General features: G+C 44.9%; 1 protein-coding gene across 3 annotated transcripts; it reads right to left on the minus strand.

Annotated features, from left to right (window-relative positions):
- Positions 1 to 16,294: 16,294 nt before the first annotated feature.
- Positions 16,295 to 23,036, minus strand: Ccdc190 (coiled-coil domain containing 190). 3 transcript variants are annotated; one of them, XM_037211286.1, is made up of 5 exons: positions 22,709 to 23,036; positions 22,467 to 22,559; positions 22,062 to 22,303; positions 17,605 to 17,728; positions 16,295 to 17,305 (listed from the first exon to the last, which is right to left on the minus strand). In XM_037211286.1, the coding sequence occupies exons 3-5, from the start codon at positions 22,255 to 22,257 to the stop codon at positions 16,750 to 16,752; spliced, it is 876 nt and encodes a 291-aa protein (XP_037067181.1). In that variant the 5' UTR covers positions 22,258 to 22,303; positions 22,467 to 22,559; positions 22,709 to 23,036; the 3' UTR covers positions 16,295 to 16,749. The 3 variants fall into 3 exon arrangements, with proteins under 3 accessions (XP_037067181.1, XP_028720323.1, XP_037067182.1); XM_028864490.2 differs by having other exon boundaries at positions 17,605 to 17,725; positions 22,709 to 23,035; XM_037211287.1 differs by lacking the exon at positions 22,467 to 22,559.
- Positions 23,037 to 24,509: the final 1,473 nt, after the last annotated feature.

Raw genomic sequence — 24,509 nt, forward strand, 5'->3', positions numbered from 1 at the left:
TAATAAATATACCTCCTTCTCACATCATTATTATCTGCACTTGCAAGTTAGTGCTTGAAGAACAATTTGACAGTGTTTATCACAAGTTAAAGTGCATGTGCTTTTAGCAATTCAGCATTTCTAAATTTATCCTGAAGATATAACTCAAATACATACAAAGTGTCAGGGTTACTGTCACCTATTGGAAGCTCTTGGTGCTAAATATGCTTCAAAAATTCAAATTGCTTGTACTTTGGAAGGATAAGTTGGTGTACACACTACAATGTGTTTTGTAACAGCCCGAGAGGGAGTTGGGATAACAACCTATAATCAAAGCCAGTTGTACGTCAGCGAAAAAGATGCATGAATTCACAGTAAAGCACCATAAAAACTATAAATAGCCTCACACCAGCTCAGCTAGAGTTTAGCTGCCAAAGGAGTGTGCCAAACATTTGAAAGATGTCCAGCGTTTCTAAGCTGTTTGGCCTTTGGAAGTGCAGGTGAGGGACTTTAGACCAACAGGACACTTTAGACCAACAGTGTTCACTGCAGATCTTTTTCCAGGCACAGCAGCAGAATACAAAGAACTTAAGCATGTTTATCCAGTCTTTAGGGTGCTGGACAAAGAATGATGTCATTTCCAAAAAATACTCTAAAAGTAATAGTGTTATAAAATAATCTAAGAAGGGATGAGGTAGGTCTATATGGATTGTGAGTTAAATGAGTAAACCAGATACTGTAGAAGGCAGGGAGGTCTTTGTCCTCAGAGATAATCACCAGGGGAACCTGGAATGGTACACACACAGGGTTGTTCTTTCAAAGGGAGGGATGCATAAGTTGTTAGCCCCCCAGGAGGCTGGAGGTGGACCTGCTGAATAACCTGTTGACTATGCGGTGGAGACCACACTGGATCTCCCCCAGATCCTTATCATAAGCTTGTTTTTCTCAGTTAATCTACAGAACCTGTCTTTATGGAAGGTGTCACATGTACTTTACAAAGAGTTTTGATGTCACATCTGAACTTTATTTAGCTTACTGTTCCACAAGATTTACATATGCTTTATCTAAAGTGCACACAGGATTGAGTTAATTATGACCAAGAAAGTATTCACCAAATTGTGCTGTGCTTAAATATGTCTAAAATAAACTACTCAGGGTTAGAAAAAACAACAGAGAGATGGGAAGATTGTTTTCATAGCTACCTGCTCAGGGTAAAGGCAAGAAAAACAAACGAGATGGTATTAGAGAGTGAGTTACTCCTGACAACTTCCAGATTTTTATTTTCAAAGTGAAGAGGAAGACCAAGTGGAAATAATTTAAAGTTTAGCCCACCAAACAGGAGACAGACCGACCACTCAGAAACAGATCCACCTGTAATACTGGACTTGTGGAATAGTCCAGGACGATGGGTGGCAGGTTCCTGTGGTATGTTTTAGCCACCAGAAGCCCCCCTTAGCCTGTGACCTTTGGGTCAGGCGGTCTGCGGGCGCCTGCAGGATTAGGACCCAGGCTACAGGTCAATGGGGCCTGAGTGAGGTAGTGCGTAAAGGATGGTTGAGCTGTGGTCAGGGGACTGGGGTCAGTTGCGGGTGGGTTCTTGCAGCCTGTGTTCCCTGCTGGGTAGTCGGTTTTCGTGTGCACCATGCTGATGATGCTCACTGGGGTGACGAGGCGAAGAGTGGAGGATGCACTCAGGGGGACTCCTTCCCCACGGTGCATACCCCGAGGACAACTGGGAATTCTATGGCTGTCTCTCCAGACTCAAGTCCTAGAAATGATTCAGGAGTGATGACCATGTGCTTTCCTAATAGGTGAGGTGTGAAAGATCCATTTATACTACCAGGTCTTATTCTGCCGGGCAAGTAGATCTCATTTAGAGAAGGGTTCGCCTTGTGTCCAGCAATCTTTTTCTCCGTTGTCTTTGCCTGTAGAACTCTAGGCCACCCCTTCAGCTGCCTGGGGATGCTCCCAGAAGCACCGGGGCTTTCCTCTTACCACAGTTACACCATTGTTGTTCCCTTGGGATTCTAGGTGAGTTGATCCAACCCTACAGCAATCATTTAAAGCAAACTCCAGGCCCCAGTTACTGCAGTTACAAAAACCATGTGGGGCATCGGGATGATTTAGCATTAATCGGGAGAAGAGTGTAGGTAGTGAAAAGCTGAGGGAAGAAAGAAAATCTTGGGTTTCCAATGTCGCTGGCATTTTTGGCTTCCTGTCTGTCCCCACCCCCACCCTGGGGCGGGTGAGTTAACATACAGAAACAGCCATCTACCATGAGTTAAGCATCTTGCTCCATTTGGAGGACGGCATGCATAAACCCATTTTCTGTCAAAAAGTAGCAAACGAGGCGCTCCATCTTGTGAACTTAGGAAGTCTGCAATCTTGCCTTTGCCACGGGACCCCCCCTTCTTCGCTCCTGTGCCCATTTGAAAAGGTTTCGTTTCTTTTTGCTTATAAGACGGTGCCTCTGGAACCCGGGGTCCGCACTGGGCTCTGTCTAATAATCTGTCAGAGACATAAGCTGTTCCAATACATGTAACTCATGGTCTGGCCTGCTCCACATCCAGACCCCCTGCTCCTCAGGTGGAATTCCTCATCCCAACCAGGTTCAAGATTCAGGGTTCAGTTTTTACCTCCCTTAGTGTGGTCTTGTTCTGAAAAGAAACAAAATTAAGCCTGCCTAAACCTACATCAGGAGATTCTTCCCTTAGCACAGATTTACCTTAGCCTTAGTCTTAGTCTCAACAGGCCTGGTTTCTCCTGTGTGGGTCTTCAGCCTACTATGTGATGAAGCCCAATCCTTGTATATGTGTATGCTGAACAGTTTCATGCCAGCTTGACGAAAGCGAAAGTCATTTGAGAGGAGGGAACCTTCATTGAGAAAATGCCTCTATGTGATTGGGTGTGGGCAAGCCTGTAGGCATTTAATTGATGATTGATGTGAGAGGACATCCCAGGGCTGGTGGCCCTGGGTTCTATAAGAAAGGAGGCTTAGCAAGCCATGAAGAGCAAGCCTGTAAATGGCATCCCTCCATGGCCTCTGCTTCAGCGCCTGCCTCCAAGGTCCATGCCCTACTTGAGTTCCTGTTCTGACTTCCTCTGATGATGAACTGTTACGTGGAAGCGTAAGTTGAATAAACCCTTCCCTCCCTAAGTTGCCTTTGGTCATGGTGTTTCATTACAGCAATAGCAATCCTAAGACACCATGCCTTGTCTGTTTTCCCTTTTTACTCCTTATTTGCATGTAGACACTTTCTGCAGGGTGTCTCACTCCTGGCTGGGTCGGTTGGCTTCTGTGCCTTCCCATTACTATGTCTTATCCTTAGCTTTTCCAAGAATGCTCCTTCCAAGTATGTACTGTTGTGGCTAGCGCTTCCGGGCACTGTCTAGCTTAAATATCCCTGTTCCTGCTTTTACTATCCAATCCTGACCTTTTACTATCTGATCTTGATCCTTTCATGCCTGCCCCTGGGTTCTGTAGCCATTTAACACAGCTGGTGCTCATGCTGTCCTGCAGATGTAATTGGCTCTCTGGTAGTGGGGAGTAATTTCAGCTGGCTCCTTTTGCTCTTCTTTGAATATAGTTGTCCCGGTTTGTTCTGTACAAATTAAGCTGGAGCTGGGCAGGGTCAGAATATCTTGCTTGTTCTCTGGGGGAATCTTGGGTTTTGTCTGAGCCATCATCGTCAAGGGAGAATGGAGACTTTTAAGTATGTATTTGTGACTTTTTACATTGACCAAGTAGCTGAAAGAAGCAACTTGGGCGAGAAAGGATTTGGTTTGGCTAACGCTTTGAAGGGATACAAAGGGTCCGTCATGGTGGGGAGGACACTGTGGTAGAGATCATGGGTAGATCAGGAAGCAGAGAGATGAATGCTTTCGACTCAGAAGGCTTTCTACTTCCTCCTTGTTTATTCAGTTTGGGATTCCAGCCATGGGGATGGTGCTATCTGTGGTGGTTTGCAAGAAAACGGCCCCCACAGGGAGTGGCACTATCAGGAGGTGTGGCCTTGTTGGAGTAGGTGTGGCTTTGTTGGAGGAGGTGTGTCACTGTGGGGGCGGGCTTTGAGGTCTCATATATGCTCAAGCCCAGTGTGTCAGTTCTCTTCCTGTTACCTGTGCAAGATGTAGAATTCTCCAGCACCATGTCTGTGTCTACGCCACCACACTCCCAGCCACCATGCTCCCTGCCATGACGATAACTGACTAAACCTCTGAGCCGTAAGTCTTCACCTCAATTAGAGTTTTTGTTCATAAGAGTTGCTGTGGTGGTGGTGAACACCTTTAATCCCAGCACTCGGGAGGCAGAGCCAGGCAGATCTCTGTGAGTTCGAGGCCAGCCTGATCTACAGAGTGAGATCCAGGACAGGATCCAAAACTGCACAGAGAAACCCTGTCTTGGAAAAAATAAATAAATATAAATAAATAAATAAATAAATAAATAAATAAATAAAAAAAAATAAAGAGTTGCTGTGGTCATGGTGTCTCTTCATAGCAATAGAAACCCAAACTCAGACACCATCTATATCCAAAGCGGAGCTTCCCCTTCAATCAAATCTCTCTGAAAAAGCTCTATAGACATATCTAAGTGTGCCTCGTTGATGCTTTGGGGCTTCTTCAGCTACACAAGTTAGCAGTGGAAATTAACATTTGTGGCAAGAATGAAGCCTGGGTAGGATGTTCTTCCTGAAGAGTTTGCTGATAAAGTCTCTGATAGAAAGTGGAACTAGAAAATTCCTATAGAGGACTTACATTATTAGTAATTGTCAGGGTTCACAGAAGCAAAATGTTAGACTTAAACAACTCAGATGCCCCTTCCAGAAGGCCTCAGGATTGCCTGTTTTTCCCCTGAACTAAACCCATGGTGTGATTATAGTGCGCGGCCCATGAAGACTTGAACTTCTGCTCAGTTATTTTTCATCTAATCCTGACTTACATGACCTGAGTCTTCATTCATAATTTCCTCAACTAGATTGGTTCTAAAAATAAGATGGAAACACAGCTTTCTCAGCTCTCCTGAGCATTGTTCAAAAGGCTTGTTCCCCTTTTAAGAGGTGAGTCCTGGATTGATATTTATGAAATGCTGACTACAGTATCTGGTACATGGTAGCCATGGTTATATTCTTAGTGTTTATTAAAATAAATTAAAAATTAATAAATAATGAGTTTCCAAGGGCTGTAATATTGAGTCCAAGGTGAATCACCTGATCCTCTCCAGAGGTCATGCAATTCTTGCTTAACCACATGTAAAACTTAAATGCTACCTTATGGATACACTGTTGAGCAGGCACACAAAGGCAATGGATTTTTTAATTTGGGACATTGGCTAAACATAGACTATCTTTAACATCACCTTTTCCTACTCTTCATTTAAATGGCTACAACTAAGATTAAAATAAAATTAAGAGTAACACTGAAATAAATTAGTGCAAAATGAGATATAATCACATGTAGTATATATAATTATGAGCAATAATTATACATAGCATCTATTATGGTTATACCTAATTACTAATTTTAAATTAACAAGTTAAAATTAAGATGTAAAATAAGTGCTTTTAAATTATCAATAATTAAAGTAAGTCATCAAAAATTAAGCCATCTGTTATATGAGCCGGAGAGACGGCTCAGCCAGTAAAGGTTCTTGCTATGCGAACTTGAGGACCTGAGTTTGAGCTCCTGAACCCACATAAAGGTGGCAGGAGAGAACAGACTCCATCTTAGGGTTTCTATTGCTGCAACAAACACCATGACCATAAAGCGAATTAGGGACGAAGGGGTTTATTCAGCTTATCCTTCCACATTGCTGTTCACCGCTGAAGGAAGTCAGGGTTGGAGCTCAAACAGAGCAGGATCCTGGAGGCAGGAGCTGATGCAGAGGCCACAGAGGAGAGCTGCTTACTGGCTTGCTTTCCATGGCTTGCTCAGCCTGCTTTCTTATAGAACCTAAGACCACCAGTCCAGGGACAGCACCGCCCACCATCCCTTCCCCAGTGATCACTAATTGAGAAGATTCCTTACAGCTGGATCTCATGGAGGCATTTCCTCAGCTGAGGCCCCTTCCTCTTTGATGACTAGCTTGTGTCAAGTTGACACACAAAACCAGCCAGTAGACTCCACTAAGTAGTGCTGTGAACTCTACACATGTAGCATGCCAAAAAGGCACGGCACATGAGCATCCCTACACACACACACACACACACACACACACACACACACACACACGCCATGCCACACAATAAAAATAGCAAATAATTGAAAATTAAACCATTATAAAACAATGAAGCAATTCTTCAATGGCTAACAAGTCACTTAAGACCTAGCAGTACCTTTATTTTATGTATTTTTTGAGACAGGGTGGCCTGTATACCAGGATGACCTCCAATTTACTATCTAGTTGAGGATAGCCTTGAACTTCTGATCTTCCTGGATCTATCTCTCCAGTGCTAGGATTATAGATGTGTGCTACCATGTCCTGTTTATGCAATGGTAAGCTGGGACCCAGGGCTTTGTGTATGTTTTGCAGCACCCTACAAAATGACCTTGTAGATGTAACCAACTGTCTTATTAAATAAGAAACACAGAGTCAATGCAAAGAAGAAAGCCAAGAGATCAGAGCTAAGAGCCTTACTGCTTGCTGCCGCTAACCTCTTAAGCCAAGAGACCTCTCCGAAAAGGACCTACTTCCTGTGTGTTTGTCTTTATATAGTCTTTCTGTTCTGCCTTCTCATTGGTTGTAAACCCAAACACATGACCGCCTCATCACTGCCTGTCTGTACAGCCCTCCAGGTCTTCTATGGTATTGAGATTAAAGGTGTGTGTCTCCAATGCTGGCTGTATCCTTGACCACGCAGAGATCTACCTAGCTCTTCTACCAAGAAGGCATGTGCCATGAACGCCCAGCTCTGCTATGGCTTGCTATTAGCTCTGACCCCCAAGCAACTTTATTTATTAACATACAAATAAAATCACATTTCAGTACAAATAAAATACCACCATATGACCTACACCCCCAGCTCCTAGATGTACCTTTATGTGGGAGCAAATAGCTAAAAGTCACCAGTATAAGTTTTGTGCAGCTTGAAAATTTTCTCCCAGGGCAGAACTTTCTGGAAAGATGGGGATCTAGGAAAAGTATTTCATGCTCAGCACTCAGTCCCAATCTTGACTGGTGTCTTAAGTGCTTACCTGAGGCTAGTGCAGTGGGTATTTTGCCTTGGGGGCCGTTATCCCTTCCCTGGTCATAGCAAAGGCATGTATAGAGTAGTAGGCCAGTGCTGTGTATCAAGCATTGTGGGGGAGTCTTTCTTCCATAGTCCAGACTTCTGTCATGTGGTGGACACATAACACATGCCTGTGGCACTGAAGAGATCTCCAGTTTCAGTGACAGTGAAATGTGCTTAAAATGGCTTCTTGCATATAATAATAACTTAGCAAGCATTTGATGACGCAAGCCCCTGTCTGGGTGCCAGGAACCTGCCTTCCACTGCAGCACATCTTCTTCTAATGTGATGTTTTGGTACCCATCCCTGTGTTGAATAGGAACTGTGTCTTCATTATTAAAAATGCACTTGTTGGGCAGTCTTGAGAGCAGGGTTTGTGAGATGAAGATGTAAACTGCATGTTTTAGGACTTTTCACACTTCTAAGGTCCTTTACTTTTTCTTACCTGATCCAGAGTACACAGCATGTGGGGATTTATCTGGCAGCTTTATTCAACTCATTCAGTGTTTTTTGAGACAGTGTACCTCAGCAGGTGCCATGAGGCACAGTGAAAGCACCATAGGGCGCACGGCACACAGGCCAGGCCCACAGGGCGCAGTGCAAGCCTGCGTGGCCCACCACACACAGGCCAGCCCACTTCTCTCACGTAGGCTGTTTGTCCTTGAGGCACACAGAACTATGAAGCCCTAGAAACCACAACTGGGAGCAGCCCATCTTTCAGAAAGTTTATTTTCCAGAGTATGGCCTGTGCAAACCTGCTCTTCCTGGAAGATGTTAGTAGGCATTGAAGGAAGGGAGGAAGGAGGGAGGGAAGGAAGGGAGGGAGGGAGGGAAGGAAGGGAGGGAAGGGAGGGAGGGAAGGAAGGAAGGGATGGAGGGAGGGAGGGAGGGAGGGAGGAAGGGAGCAAGGGAGGGAGGGAAGGAAGGAAGGGAGGGAGGGAAAGAAGGAAGGAAAGGGGGAGGAAGGGAAGGAAGGAAGAAAGGGGGAGGGAGGGAGGAAGGGAGGGAGGGAAGGAAGGAAGGGAGGGAGGGGAGGAAGGGAGGGAGGGAGGGAAGGAAGGAAGGAGGAAAGGGGGAGGGAGGGAAGGAAGGAAGGGAGGGAAGGAAGGAAGGAAGGAAGGGAGGAAGGAAGGGAGGAGGGAGGGAGGGAGGAAGGAAGGAAGGAAAGATGGTTAAGAAATGAAAGAAGAAGTGGGAGGAAGGAACGAAGTGAAGTGAGGAAGGAAGGGAAGAACGCTGAGAAAGGAAAGGAAAGAAGGACGGAGGAAGGAAGGAGAAAGAAGTGCAGTTGGAATGTTAAAAGGTCTTATTAATAAAAACCCAGAACCAGATATTGGGGTAGATACTGAATGATCAGAGAGACAAAGGAACAAGTCACAGCCACCTCTTACCTTTAGGACTCCTCAGTCTGAACGAGCTCCAGCCCAAAGGACTTCTAGCTGAAAGGGATGCTTCTTCTGAAAAGCCTTAGTTCCTGTCTCCTCACGCCTTATAGACCTTTCTCCACCCACCATTTCACTTCCTTCTTAGTGCTGGGATTAAAGGCGTGTGACTTCCCAAGTACTGGGATTAAAGGTGTGTGCCACCACTGCCTGGCTCTGCTTCTCTCCTAGACTGAAGCCATCTCATGTAGTCCAGGGTGGCTTTGAACTCATAGAGATCCAAATGCATCTCTGCCTCTCGAGTGCTAGGATCAAAGGTGTGTGCCACCACTGCCTAGGCCTTTATGTTTAATCTAGTGACTTGTTCTGTTCTCTGATCTTCAGGCAAATTTTATTAGGGTACGAAATATATCACCACAGGAAGGAGGATGGAGGAAGGCCAGCTAAGAAAGGAAAGGAAAGCAGTTCTAACCACGGGAATGTTTATTTCCTGGGGTGCTTTCTGCAGTGTCCCTAGAAAAGGAATGTAGACTACAACATATCTCCAATGGACCTAGTCACAGACCTCCCCAGTGCTGGGATTATAGATATGAGTCAAAATACCTGGAAGGACAGGTAGTGCGTGCGTGCATGTGTGTGTGTGTGTGTGTGTGTGTGTGTGTGTGTGTGTGTGTGTGTGTGTGTGTGTATGTGTATGTGATTGAGGCTTGTACTCAAGACCTTGCATGTAAATGGATGACTTCTCAGACAGTAGGGCAAGGGGTGTTTTTACCCCATGGGACTGTTACCACACTGTGTACATCGTCTTAGCTGTGTACTAGAATGGCTAAATAAAACATAGTCCCTCTAGCTATATTAAAGCTGATAAGAACAGACAATGGGAGAGAGGGATGGTTTCCTGGAAGGAAAAATGATTTGACTAACCACAATATGAGCGAGATATAAAATCCAGGCACGGTGTAGTTCTTAACATGAGCAGGATTCTCTCTCTTTGATGTATTGTGTGCTTCGCAGGCATTATAATACATTACCTCCAATCTGTCTGTGCCCACAGTGCCTATTGGAGTCCTAGCTGCTAATTTCATTCTTTCCTTCTTAGTCTCATGCTAGAAAGATGGAGAAAATGAACAGTCACCCCCTGTTTCCAATTTCCTTTCTACATTAAGATGGCCTCTTATATCTATGCCTACTGAGCAGGTCCAGAAAGTTGAACTTCTCAGAGTGTCCAGAGATTTTGCTGCCTACAACCCCCAGAGTGAGGTGATCTTCATGTTCTCCCAGTCCTGAAAAATGGATCTATGTGCCATCTTAGAACCTATTGATTTCATCCTTTCAGACCTAAACAGCCATCTGGGTCTTAAGATTGCTATTTTATTTTAATTATATTTAATCATAATTTAATAATCACAGCTAAGATTTGTAGATGTAACTAACCATCTTATTAAATAAGAAACACAGAACCAAAGAGAAAGCCAAGAGTTCAGAGCTCAGAGCTAAAATCTCACCCTTCCTCCTGCCATGATTCTAGCTCTCCGAAAGAGACCTATTTCCTGTGTGTATGTCTTTTCATAGTCTTTTTGTTCTGCCTTCTCATTGGTTGTAAACCCAAACATGTGACTGCCTCATCACTGTCTGTATGTACAGCCCTCCAGGTCTTAAAGGTGTATGTCTCCAATGCTGGCTGTATCCCTGAACACACAGAGATCTACCTAGCTCTTCTACCAAGTGCTGGGATTAAAGGCGTGCGCCACCACTGCCACACTCTTGCTATGGCTCTAATAGCTCTGACCTACCTTCTGGCAACTTTATTTATTAACATACAATCAAAATAATATTTCAGTACAATTAGAATACCACCATAAAGATTTTTACTATTTTGCTCTTTAACATTGTTTTGTAATCTGCTCCACTTCACCTGTACCACCTTCTCTATATTCAGTCTCTTAACTTATCTCATTTTGACTGTGCCTATAGCTCTGCCCTGATTCCAGCCCTGGCCTCGGCTTTCCAGGCTCCCTGGAATCACATATAGCCAGGCTTGCCCATTTTCTGTCTTCTTTGCCAGCTTATTTTTAGTCGTATTTCTTCTCATTCTCGGAAGCCTTCCAGTTCAGACGAGAGATCACACGGCAGCCTTATTAGAAAGCCTTTGTTATCCGACCTCTACCAGGTTCTCAGATTGTTTACTATTGGCTGCTTTCTGTGCTTCCCCTTCAGCCTAGAGCAAGATGACCTCAACCAGGACAGGAGGTCATGTCCAGGTATGGCTGTGTCAAAAAGAAGAAAACAGCCACTTTCTCTGCTTTTTCTTCAGAATGGGGATATTTTTCTCAGAAGCATTCAGTGGATGTCTCCTGTCTAACTGACAAGTACTAAGTACTAAGCCACGCACCCCTTTCAGAATGAATTACGGAATGACTGTGGGGGGGCTTTGGTTAATCACTCGTGGTAGAAAAGGTGTTAGGGAATAATTTTAAAACAGTGACTTCCTGATTCAGCACCTGAGTTGGATTGGTTCTGGGATCTGTTTATGTCACTAACCATCAGGATTCTCAGACTGGGGACTACTTCTTTATTTTAGCTCTTGGGTGGAAAGAAGTGAGGTGTTGTTGATGTTGTAAATGGTCCTTGGAGCTGCTTGGAAAGGGACTGGATTCTCAGTTCTGCTTACTGCCTATTTAGAATCTATACAGGATCCTGAAGTTCGGATCTCTCCCATCAGATTCTCCTCACCTGTCAAATGAAGTGAGGATGACCCCCAACCCGAGCAGCAGCTAAAGCAGCAAAGACTCTGGTTCCCTTATCTCACCATTTCTTTCTCTGTTATGCTAAGATTTTTAAATGGGTTATAGCTGTTTGCAATGAGTCTGTGTGTGTTCGTGCGTGTGTGTGTGCGTGCGTGCGTGCGTGCGTGCGTGTGTGTGTGTGTGTGTGTGTGTGTGTGTGAATTTATTCATGGGAATACAATGGGAATACACACAAGAATAACAAAGGGAAATAGCCCCTAAGAAAAACTACCTTCTGGAATGTATGGGATCTCTGTTGACTATTTGATCTTTATGATATAAAAAGCTTTTATTCCGTGATAGTGTTTCTAAAGTGTGCTTAGTGAGTCAACATAGTTCTTGGAGATGATTTATGGACAAAATTCCCCTGGCCATATCCCTTGGGGCAATTCAGCTTCATTTAATTTCCCCTCTGGATGCTCACCTTGATATTAATAACGTATTAAAGGCTTAAGAGAAGTCCCATCTAGAGAAATTGATTCCAATTATCTAACTCAGGTTCTCCAGACTTGTTTCACCTCTAGGTCTTTCCCTAATAGCACTTAGCAAGTTTTCTTGGAAAAACCTTTGAGAAATTATGTTAGCAAAAGTTAGAGCTAACTTCTTGGCTCTCAAGGTAATTTTTTCCTGAATGGGGCATCTTTACCACTAGGGGGCAGCATTGGAACATAAATTGTGAACAAATTTCCATTCTAAAACAAAATTCACTGATAAAAATTCACCCAAAATAAGCACTTTCATATATCACTTCTTTTTGGGAAGTCATTTCACATATTTGAACTGGGGTTGAACTGGATAACTTCTGCATCCTGTATCCTGTATCCTCTACCAACTCTGGGGCCCAGGAGAATAATAAGAGATCCTTCTGTCCCTGAACAAAACTTGGTTATGCTTATCTGTTGTGGTATTTAGGATAAAACAGCAGAGCAGGGGTGAGCTGTGAGCTTGTGTACCATGGGGCACACCCTCCTATGTGTGAACTATTTTCAGCCTCAGGAGAATTGGTTTCCAGGTAAAAGGAAAGTCAGTATCTGTTTTATATAGTGAAAGAGTGTCTACTGAGAATCAGTCCTTAGAGGAAGAGACACTCACCTTAATGCTGGGAATGTAATTATGGACAGTTTTGACTTCGTTGCTGGGGCTCCTGCTGGACTTTCAATACAGTGGGGTTTTTGTTCACTGTTCAACAGGACACCAACAGGTAGTGCTTCCGCTGCAGAGACGAGCTGATGGGGACAGCCAGCTCAGACATGCAGGTTGCATCCTCACTAGAGGCTCTGTTTTCTGGGGATAGCATCAGCAGTGAGGTAGTCTGTCCTATGTCCTCAGAGCTCCCCAGAGAAGCTGCCAGGCTGTGCTCTGCCCAGTTCTCTTTCTACATATCTATTCCAACGACCTTTCTTTCTGATCCAAATCTTATCTGACTCCTTGTCCTTTAGATTTAGGACCTGACACTGAATTTGTTATTTCAGTTGGGCCTGGATGAAAACGCTGGTAAAATATGTACCAAAAATTTCAGGAACTTAAAAAGCATCTGGTCGCCAAATGTAATGGTGACTAGATAATAACTCCAGCACTCAGGAGACTGGACAGGAGGACTTCGAGTTTGAGATTAGCTTAGGCTGTGTAGCAAGCACAACCAAATCCAAACTATGTTAGGTTCACCATCCACCCACAGGTCCTAAAACCACCACCTCCCCCTAGCCTGCTGAGCCACCACTTTGCTGGTGTGAACCTCTGTAGTGAGCCTTTGTAGAACCGTAGGGTGCTTCTCTTTGCTGTTATTTGTATACATAAAGTTTCCCATTGCCAATTATACGATGGCCTAGCTTTATACCTAGCTTACCCACATTTTCTCTTTATCACAGATTAAATTTTGAATAGAGAGTTTCTCTCCTCAGTGAACAGGACAATGACAGTGATATGTCAGGGTGGGTCAAATGGATATATATATATATATATATATATATATATATATATATGTGTGTGTGTGTGTGTGTGTGTGTGTGTGTGTGTGTGTGTGTGTTATGTAGAGTCTGATTAGATTTCCCTGTTGCTCAATTCCATGGAACAATTTTTATAGAATTAAACTCAAGCCATTCAAAATAACATGACTAATTATATTAAAGTTAATGTACTCTAATTGATTGATGGTTATTATCAGAACAGCAACCTGTTCGTAGTAGCAACCTGTTTGTAGTAGTGGTGGGAAGATGTGGAAGTTTAGGGTCCTATTTCATGTCATGTCCAGTCAGGTAAGACAGTTTTTTCTGGGCACCTCAAGTGAGCCATACTCCAAGCCACAAGTGAGATGAGGATTATGTAACAAATACATTTTTTTTTTTTTAAATTTTGGACAAGGAACTTTCTTTGGACAGAGTCTCACATAGACCTGGCTGGCCTCAACCTTGAACTGCTGATAACTCTTGCTAATAATCTTGACAGTAAATGTGACTCAGCATCTGCCTCTCTACCTCAAAACTGAACAGTCTCAGCTTGGTGAGGGGGAGACAGAATGGGTCCCATTTTTTTCCTACAGTAGCTGTTATCAGTTTCACTTACTGTTGGCCTGCTACTTCCTTGCACTTTTACTTTAAATGCTGTTTTTGTATGTATTCATTCATTAGGGGTCACCTGTGTGCAGATGTGTTCACTCAAGCTGGAGGGGGTAGAAACCAGAAGTGGATGCCCAGTGCCTTCCTCGATCGCTTCTCCGCTGTACTTTTTGAGACAGGATCTCCCACTGAACCTTGCCATTTCCGGCAGACCAGATGGCCCATGAGCCCTTGGGATCTAGCTGTCTCTGCCCTGCCTCCCCCAGTGCTGGGATTACAGGTGTGTTTGGTCACACCCGGCTTTTATGTAGATGACAGGGATCTGCATTCACGTCTTCATACTTGCACAGCGACCTCCATCCTTACCCATTTCCTTAGGGGCTGCTTTTTGTTGTTCTTGGTCAATGTTGAGTCTTCCTGGTGGAAGCCTGTGTTACAGCTTAGAGCTGGTTGAGGAGAGAGGCCTAGTCATCACTTCTGTGAGTCTCTGGATGCCTCTGTTTCTAGGCAGAAAGCGCATGTCCTCCACATAGAAGGCATTTGGGCAATATGGTGAATAGATGCCCTCCACATAGAAGGCATTTGGGCAATATGGTGATAGATACCCTCTATATAGAAGGCATTTGGGCAATATGGTGATAGATACCCTCCACATAGAAGGCATTTGGGCAATATGGTGATAGATGCCCTCCTCACGGAAGGTATTTGGGTACTACAGTGAAGGAGAAGTCTTTTTCCATCAGAGAGTGGAGACACATCATGTCTCCCCAATACTTGGGCACTTTGTAAAGGGGGTTCTCTGTACCGGGGGTCCCCATCTTCATGACCAGTGTAAATAATTGGTGAACCATCCAGCTTTGTCCCTGACCTGCCTTCTCCATTACAGAACACACTGAAAGGAGACTTCGTGTGTTATTTCCACTATAAACTATTGCCTCGTCATTGAAGACCAAAGGCTGAGCCAAAACAACTGAATTTTGCAAGACTGAGCCAAACTTTTGTCTTCAACTAGTTGGTACCAAGGTAGATGGAGAGAGTGTGACAGAGGACACATTCTGCTCTGCTCTGTTCATCTGTAAAACGAGGACTAGAAAGAAACTCTTTTCCGAGTTTTGAGGAGCAATTGGAATTGGTATGCTGTGTGGAAAGTTCGAGACAGCGGGAGATGCTGGAAACTGGGAGCTCTTATGAGTTGTGAATTTAAATACCAGGCATCTCAAATGGGAATTAAATTGTGTTTTTAAACTAAATGCAATTAATTCATACTTTGTCATTAAATTCAAATTAATTTAATCCCTAGGAGCTTTAGTATTAGAAGATTGGGTCCTTTGTCATTTTTGATATAAATAGTTTTGTTTCTTCAAGATAGCCTCAAGCTAGAATATAACAAATATGTTTGCCTAATTGTAGATAGGTTCTGGGGGTAAAAGCCTGCAATCCCAGCTCCTCAGGAGGTTGAGGCAGGAGGATCACTGAACCTGGGCGTCCAGGGCCAACTCAGGACAGCATAGTTGAACCTTTGTCTCAAAAATTTTTAATTCAGAGTAAATAAATAGGTTCAAAAGAAATATATAGGTCCTGAATTTATTTTTTTGGTGTCCAAATTTGCTATAGGGTTGAAAAATGGAATTCAACAGTTGCTACCTGGCCTTGTATTTCTAACTACAAGCTAGTTTTTCTGATGAAGTCATTATAAATAATACTTAGATGATGGAAGTGACAATTTTACTTGGTATGTATTCGGTGAGCAACAGGATTAAAGAGTATTAACCGTGAGCTGCTTTTTTTTTTTTTTCTGATGACAGATGGCACCATTTGTTTTAAGTGTGAAATTTGGACCATCTGGGTGGGAAGCAAAGTTTACTCAATTCATTTACAGGGGAACCCACGTGATGCAGACCTACTTACTTAAAACAGTGGTCTTTGTTTTTCTAAGAGGAGATTTTCTTGACAGTCTCACTATGTGGCTCACATTGGCCTCTGTAAATCCTCCTGCCTCTGCTTCCCAAATACTGGGATACTGGGCTTATAAATCTGTGGCACCACACTATCTTGAAATAGTGATTTTTAAATGGAAATGATTCTTTTTTCTGTGAGGCGGTTAGTTATGCACTGAATCTGGTATAACTTTGATAGTGTGCCAGAAGTCTTAAGATAGTGTGATTAGGGAGGAGAAGAACGGACACAGATTAGTTTCTTTCACTAGGATCCAAAAACGTTTGGTATTAATGTTAAAACGGGGAAAGAGAAATCCAGTTGGAACTACTTGAAAAGGAAGAAAAGGAGGAAAAGGAAGGAGGGGAGAGAAGGGGAGGGGCATGGAGAGAAGGAAGGAAAGAGGAAAAAAGGGAAGGAAAGAGAGGAGCTTCAAAAAGAGTTCGGAACTGTGGCAAGAACAGGTTTTATTTGGAGACCATGTGACAGTAAGTAATTTCAGCTGGGTTCCCATGCGAACCCCCAAAAAGGAAAACAAGACAACTAGCTATACCACTTGGCCAGCAGGTGTCGCTATAAGCAGCTCCTCTATGAGCCGGACCTTTGGGCCAACAAGACTGTCTCCTTCAAGACAAGTTCAGGTTCTCCATTTAAAATATTTTCATAATATTGCCCTCTCTTCCTTTTCATAGTAGCCTTTATTATGAGAAAGTTTATTATGAGAAAGACCATATAAAAGGGAGGAGGCCCTAAGAATGCTAAAATAAAGTTGTCATGGATTTCTGTCTGTTTCTGTGCATTGCTTATCGAATATTTCCACAGTGATTATGGTATCTTATTGTCAGGCTACATTACACAGCCAGGGAGGAAGGAACTTGGTACCATCTCACAGTCTTTTCCCTGCTCTGGGTAGTGAGGAGTCTCCATGTCCAAATATCTCCCCAATGCTAAGCAACCTCTCAGACTCAGGGGGCACCCTGTGGCGGAGATAGTGGGCATTTTTGGCTTTTGCAAACAACTCTGGGAAGGTTAGCTTTGTGCAATTGCCTTTGAAGCTTCCTGCACATTCCACAGAGCTTGGGGGGTTTTGGTCCCCAGCATCCCCAGGTGGCTTTAGACCGGCATTTTTTGATCTGGTCTCATCTGCAGATGCTGACCCCGTCTTGCCAGCTGGGCTGGATGTAGGACTGTCTTCTGTCTTGGAGGAAACCTCTTGGCCATGACATGGGACAGAGACTTCCTTATTGGGGTCCGTGCCCTTAAGTGGATTTGCAGATGCTCCCTCCTGGGCTTGTGAATTCTCTTCCTCACAGCAGCTGGTTCGGTCAAGTTGAGATTGCAGATGCTCTTGGCTTCTCAGGGTGTCTTTGAGGGCAGGGCCAGGTAAAGAGGGGCTCTGAATCTTAGTTTTAACTTCTTGGGTCATATTGGTTGACAGTACCCTGGCGGAGAGGGGAGATCAAAAGGAAGAAATAAATGTCTTTGTGAAAGGAAGGGGCTCCCATTTTGGCCTTTCCACTTATTAGACTCTCTCTCTCTGTCTCTCTCTCTCTCTCTCTCTCTCTCTCTCTCTCTCTCTCTCTCTCTCTGGTTTCAGTTGAGGTGGTAAAGTGGGAGAAAAGGGGTGAAGGGTGAGAGGTGGAAGTGTATCTCTCTAGGAAGGAGAAGGCAGCATGTTTTTAAGAGATCGGTTGGGAGGTGGGATTCAGTGTCATACCCAAGCACTTACTCCTTGTCTTACCTACTCTTAGGCTCCAGGACTAGGTGCCTCCGTCCTGTTTGTGGTGAGACTGTGACAACATCTCTTGGTCTCTTCTGAATTCCATTCTCCACATAAGAGGAGACTCTTTTCTTGATGATATCTGCTATGAGGTAATTAACAAATGATGGCTGGAAGGATAGCTCATCCGTTAAGAGTGCTCTATGCTCAACCAAGGGACCGAGAGTTTGGATCCCAGCACTCACATCCATGGCTCGCAAACACCTTGAACTCCAGCTCCAAGGGATCTAACGCCCTCTTCTGGTCTCTGTCAGCACTTGCACACACATGTACTCATATATTCACTCAGACATACACACAAACACATGTGCACACAAATAAAATGAAGCTTAAAAATGAGTTAATGTGGACTGAATTGTGTTAGGTTTCATTTATTGGGGTACTAGCCCTTAGTTCTTGAGATTGTGACATTATTTGGAGATAGGCTTTTTATAGATATGATCAAATTAAAATAAGACCATCATGGTGGGTCCCGACCATTGTGATGGTGTCCTTATGACAGCAGCAGTCTGACTAGACATGCAGAGAGGGCAGGGTAAAGGGACCTGTAGTCGACACACCAAAGAGAAAGCCTGCTCCTGCCTCATGCTCAGGAAACCCTGCTCACACTCCCACTTCGACTTCCAGGTTGAGACAATGACGCTCTAGGGTTTGAGCTGGGTGGGTTTTGTTACTTTGCTGTGCAGCCCTGGAAAATGAGTATAGTCGGAGAGGAAAGTGAAAGCTGGGATCTGGGCTTTCAGAGAGCTAGGATGTGGGTTCCTGTCACACATGGCGCTCCTCTGATGTGATGGATGAAAACAGCAAAGCGTCCTGCAGTTACTGCTGTTTACCTAGAACATGTTGGAGAGGATTTAGACACCAAGATCAGATGTTGCAACTGCCCCAGCCCTGGTGGGCTTTGTTTGAATGTTTTACTTGGCAAGCGCAAGTGTTTAAAAAAAGAAAACAACTGGGTGTGAACATTTTGTCTGTTTACTACAGTTGTGTGCCTTCCTTCTATCCATGGCAAGGGTTTGCCACTGCCAGGGGCCATGATTAAGTGTACTTTCCATTTTTCCAGTTGATGTCCCGGTCTCTTGCGGTCATAGCTTGAAGAGAACACACTGACCCTATTAGTTTTCAAGGCATTTAAGACTGAGTCATTCGGAATAGAAAATCTTGCATTGCTTTGTGCTTTGATGGGAATCACTTAAAGTTATAGTGGTTAAGGCTAGGCATGTTGTTTAGTGGTAGAATCCTTGCTCAACATGCACAAGGCCCAGGGTTCAATCCCTAGCACTAGGACAGCTACTTCCCACCTCACTAAACCCAAACCAGAAATCCCAACCAAGAATAGCAAACAGACATACATCTAACCACCAGCAAACAAACCCAGGACACTCCCCTCCCACAGGCACCCTGCTGAGGTTAGAATATATAAGACGGTGGGAATAAGGGTACAGGACCGTACACGGGGCGTGAACATCACATGAAAGTCATCCGATCACTTCTTTGAGTCCTTTGCTTTATTATTTTCTTGGACCTATTTTGAGGCATTTTCCATTTTTTTTAAACCTATTTCCAATAAACTAGAGGATTTGAGCTGCTCCCCTAGGGGGCTCACTCTTCTGCAATTGAGACAGCGGGGTGAACAGGTTCCGAAATGAGCCTATCTTTTCTCTGTGGCATCATCTTCCCCTGATTTCCTCACCACAGTGGTGTGGTGCCATATCCACCTAGTTATCCGATTTAGCCTGTACATTTGACGGCCTGCCCTGAGCCTGGCAATATGCTCTCCTTTCCTTTATGCTTGGATGTGGAATTAGTCACGGAACCCTGACGATGCTTTTTTCCACGTGTCTTGAAAAAGCTGGTCTCCCCAATTTTATCTCCTGACAACACTCTAGTTTAAGTTTTACATCAAGGTCTGCATTTGGAATTCTATCAGGTCTACTCTGGCTGCATCCTAAGCTCTGTTTTCTCATAAGCACTCTAGTTAGAGTCATCTCTCTAAAATGTGAATATGGAATCTCCCTGCACCCAGACCCTGCAGGGTGGGATCTGCCCTTGTAAAGCTCTGGCTGGAGACAACACCTGGTTAGTGTGAGTTCTGTAACTGCACGTGAGCTGCAGCAGCATGGAACTCTTTCTGGAAAACCACACTCATTCCTATCCATTTGCACACACTCTTCCTTTCTTCTGGCAACGATCTTCTGCTACACATCTCTCTGTAATCTCTCTCTTCCTACATCATTTCACTCTTCTCCGAGGTTCTGCTCACATACCACCTCTTTTGGAGAAATATTCCTAAGAGCCTTTAACAGGGGCAGGAGGCTTTCAGCATCCCCTCCTTACTTTGTGAATAATTCTATTTTTAGCATTTAAAAATTTTGATGGGATTTCTAACAGCACAGTTTTTTTTTTTTTAAAATCAGTTTTATAAAAGCTCAGCTTTCTGACAGTGTAAATAAGCATTGAAAAGTGAAAAGGCCTTATTTGTTCAAATTTCTACCTGAGCCTCTGAGTAGTCTGACCCATAGCCAAGGAGGTGACACAGATTTGTAATCCCCGAGTTTAGAAGTTCGGAGCAGGAAGATCCTGAGATTGAGGCCAACTTGGGCTATGTGGTAAGACTCTACCTCAAAACAAAACAAAACAAACAAAAAATCAAAGCGACAACAACAGCAGTAATCCCCCCAAACCAAAACAGCAAACCAGCCAGCCAAACCACCATCCCATCAAGCAAACAAAAGCACATGACCCGGAATAACCCATCTTGGCATTGGTGAAAAGAAAGCTGAATTTTGAGCCTCATTTCCACGTACTGTTCCTGCTCTCTAAGATGAGGGCCGACAACATGTGCAGGAAGGAACCCACCAATGGGCAAATCGTTGCATCTCATTGATAACAGATCCATCCAATAAATTATTGAAAACTGTTGCTGAAGACAGCTTCTAGAGAACACCAAGAGGACACACACAGTCTCTCCTTCTCCTTTCTCTGACTCGACTGTTCAGTGTGAGAGGCAGAACCTGGAGACCTTGACCTCTGAAGCTGTCAGTGTCTGGGCCCTGACACTTTCCACACACTGGTGACTGAGACAGACTCTCTCCACGCAGCAGGGGCGGCCGCAGTACAAGGCTTGCCTTTAATGCGACCCTCTGGAGCATGGACACCTGCTCTCAGCTGTCCTGTGAACTGGACTGAGAACCAACCAGCTGCTTTCTAAGACGCCTTTCCAGGTGTGTTCTTATTCCAAGTTGGCTTAACCACTGACTGTAGACAGGGCACTTGAAAACAGAGCTCAGTTCAGACAGGGCCATCGTTCAAGTTTCAAGGAAACTATTTTATAATTAGAAATAGTTGAAAATTAGAAAGAATTGCCAGGGCAGTGTTTTGAGGCTGCTTTGGGTTCGTGTGTCAGCTGCTGAAACTGTGCAGCCCTGGAAGGTTCTGTGTTTAAGCGTACAATCTGGCTTCCCCCCGAAAAGGCCACATCCCATCACACAACACAACACACGCTCCTGTGTTCTGGCTCCTGGCTTAAGTCAGGAGGAACGTCCTGGAAAGCCGAGTTTAACCGGCTCCATATAATTTTGAAGGAACGTTGAAACTTAATTGTTTAATGAATCAAGGGAGGAGCGGCAGTTTCTACAAACCACACAGCGGAACCGGTTTCCAACAAGACAGCAGGAGAGGGTTCATTCTGAAACGACTTTGCACTGCCGATCTGAGTAATTCAAGTTGTCAAATCCCAAGCAAATGCCTGTGCCGAATTCTCACTGAAAGCTCAGATAATTTCACACGATGGGCACCGTCACCCCTATTCCTCATCAGAGGGAACTGAGGTCAAAATCCCAGAGAAAGGTTTCCTGGCTTTCGTTTTAACTTTCCTTTCATAAAAGGGGAAGTGGCTTATACCTTAGCAGTTCAATAAATGGCCTCTAGATCCCGAAGAGAAAGGCAGCCAGGATAAAAGAGTAAAACCAAATCAGCTCTGATAGAGGGAAGAGACCATCGTGGTGTGAAGAATCCAATGGGGTTGGGGAAGGTAGGGGGAGCAAGTTGGAAACATGACACAGGACAATGAGGGAAGCCTGGGGGATGTCAGCGCAAGAAGATTGGAGGCCAGGCACCAGAAGGAGCTATGAAGTTTGGGGACAAGGTAGAGAGGACCAGAGGGTTAGACCTGCTTAAATCCAGAGGGACATGGAGGCATTTATTCTGCTGGTCATCCAGGACTCTGAAGGACCCTGGCACGAGGCAAGCACTTTGCTTCCCACAGTGAGAGGGGAGGCTGCTATGCCCCCCATCCTGCCCTCCTGTAGGGCAGACTGCTCCTTACTACCAGAAGCTGGGGCAGAGTGTCCTTAGGACCGGAAGCAGGGTGGGTGTGGGTGTGGGTGGGCAGATTACCCCTTAGGGAGGAGCCTCACCCTGCTGCAGCCGCTGCAGTTCTTTCTGAAGCTGTCTCTGCTCCCTGGCCAGCGATTTCACGTGATAGAGGCAGATGACCTCCAGCCTTTGCAGTCTGAGGCTGAGTCTAGCTTCGGCTTGCCTGGCATTCTTTCGCTCCAAGTCGAACTGCTTATACAACGGTCCCCTCACCATGTTCCCGTCCGTCCTCTTCATGGCTTGGAGACAGTGAAGCAAGAGTCTTCTGGGTACCACAACCCACCTAAAAGAGCAAGGCCAAGATGCTGGCCTCTGGTGATTGGTCACCGATTAGTTTGAAAATGAATTTTAGTCAACTCCAAACTGCCTAGTCGGATGAAGTCACAGCATCCAAACCCACACTTCTACCTCCTCTACTCCGGTAACACTCCCGGGAAGAGACACACCTTTTCTCTCCCTTGGGTCTCTCCCAGGACTTCCCTCGGGGCTACAGCACAGAATGTGTGCAGGGTAGCAGCAGTCAATTGCTCCTGTCGAGGCTTCGGTGGTAATAATTCAGGAAAAGATTAGCATTAGAGAAGAGGATACGGTCAGGCACAAGGCAGCGCAACTTAAGAGACTATTTTTAAGTCAGCTTGAGTAAAGTATAGACTAAAGCATCACCGAGAACAAGGTAGGTAGCACTTACCTGCAGACCCAGGTTCTCACCGTGAAAATCTCCGTTTCTTGGGCTGCACTACGCTAAGTATGCATTACTGAACTTGTTTCTTCATTAAAGAATGAAGCATGAGTCCGCACAAAGAGGAGGCGGGACCTTGGGAGAGGGCTGCTGGCAGAATGCTGGCTACTCCTGAGAGCTCTCTGCTCTCTTCCTGTCTCCCTGGGTCAGGAATGCTGCCGTGGGTACCAGTCCCTCTTGAAAAGGCCACATCTCTAACATGTTTTGAGAATGAAGGAAGCTTGCCAACTCCCAGCCCTCCCCAGAGAGGCCTGAAGTGCTCCTCATGGTGTCCATGGGAGCCAAGAATGAAAGCAAAGAGTCCCTCACTGTTTGTTACCATTCTCTTCTGGTCCACCTCTCCCCTCCTCTCTTCTACCCCCCCTCTACCCCCCAGCCATTCTTCCCACATCCCACCCTCTTTCCTGCTTCTTGGAAACCAAAAGAAAACAGCCTGCCTTCCCAGTCATGACTGTAGACATTTTTTGCACAGAAGGGCATTTAATTTGCTTATTCTATGTTATTGCACTCTGTGCTGAGTATTTCCAGGCTTCTAGTCTTGTTTAGTGCAATTCAAAGTTTATTTAGATTTTCAAAGTATTGGATATAGCATTAGATGAAGTGATAGATTTTAAAATCAACTTTTGTCCTTGTGTTTGGATAGTTGCAGCAAAGAGCAGAGTTGTACTATTTATTATAGGCGAAGATACTGGGTGGGACTACTATTATTTCCTTGGGGACCCATCTGAAAATATGAGGCAGTAATATTCCACAGTCTAAAGACAGCTGCCAACACTGGGGCCCACTAATCCCCTCAGAGTTTATGAAAGGCAGCCAGGCAGCCCCTATTACCACACTCTCCACCCGGCAAACAAACTATTATAAAGAGATTACCGAGGAGGTGAGAGGGGAGAGCGGGGTTCACTCTCTAAGCGGGGAAGGATGCCTTCTCAGAGCTTTCCCATGCCGTAAGTTCTTCATCTCCAGGATTTAAACAAATAGGGGGAAGGCTCCCAGATAATTACTACAGAAAGCAGGGTGCCGCATAAGGGGAGACTGGCCCTCCATTTCCCCATCGGGAAAACTGGCGAAGTGCATAACAGCATCACGCCATACTTTTGTTGTGCTCCCCCGTGACCCCGAGCTGATGACACTGTGGCATCTCATACAATTTGTGTGTCATCTTGAGAAAGTGTAGATGGGGAGAAGCTTCAGAACTAACCACATGAAGGGCCCGTAGTGTGCTGTGTGTGCACCATGGTCCCCTGGTCCCCACGAGAGTGCCTTGGAGGTACTGACTCCCTATGAGGGAGCAGAAATCATGCTGTAGCCATGGCATCTCTGTCCGTGGGAGGAGAAATACTTCCACAGAGAGGAGATGGAAACCTGAGCAGGGCCTGAGGGGATCCGGGTGAAGATGAACTTCCCCCAGAAAGCCACACATCTTAAAGCAGAGGTGACCAGGAGCACACAGAACCGAACAGAGGCAGAGAAAGAGTAAAGCCTCGAGTACCAAATGCAGCAGCAGTGCCAGAAACCAGCCCCGCTGTCTAGGACCAGAAAGACAAGGGAATGGAGGCATAAAACACACACACACACACACACACACACACACACACACACACAATGTTTCCCACTCTATGACAATGGGAGGAGGAGGAGGAGGAAGAGGACAAGCCATCATTTCTCTTCTTCCTTCTTCCTCTTCCTCCACACCCATGGAGTGCAGGGAGGAAAGGTCTGACCTGCATGGAAGATAGAAGCCTTAAAG

This window comes from Peromyscus leucopus, chromosome 15 (genome assembly GCF_004664715.2).
Source record: "Peromyscus leucopus breed LL Stock chromosome 15, UCI_PerLeu_2.1, whole genome shotgun sequence".
NCBI lineage: Eukaryota > Metazoa > Chordata > Mammalia > Rodentia > Cricetidae > Peromyscus > Peromyscus leucopus.

Excerpts from the sequence above, each read along its gene's own strand:
- Ccdc190 (XM_037211287.1), bottom strand. The coding sequence starts at position 22,257 with ATGAAGAGGACGGACGGGAACATGGTGAGGGGACCGTTGTATAAGCAG. Across the intron at positions 17,729-22,061 it reads ACTGCAGCGGCTGCAGCAGG|CAGATATCATCAAGAAAAGA; the intron begins GTGAGGCTCCTC and ends ATTACCTCATAG. Across the intron at positions 17,306-17,604 it reads GTCCTGGAGCCTAAGAGTAG|GGTACTGTCAACCAATATGA; the intron begins GTAAGACAAGGA and ends CCTCTCCGCCAG.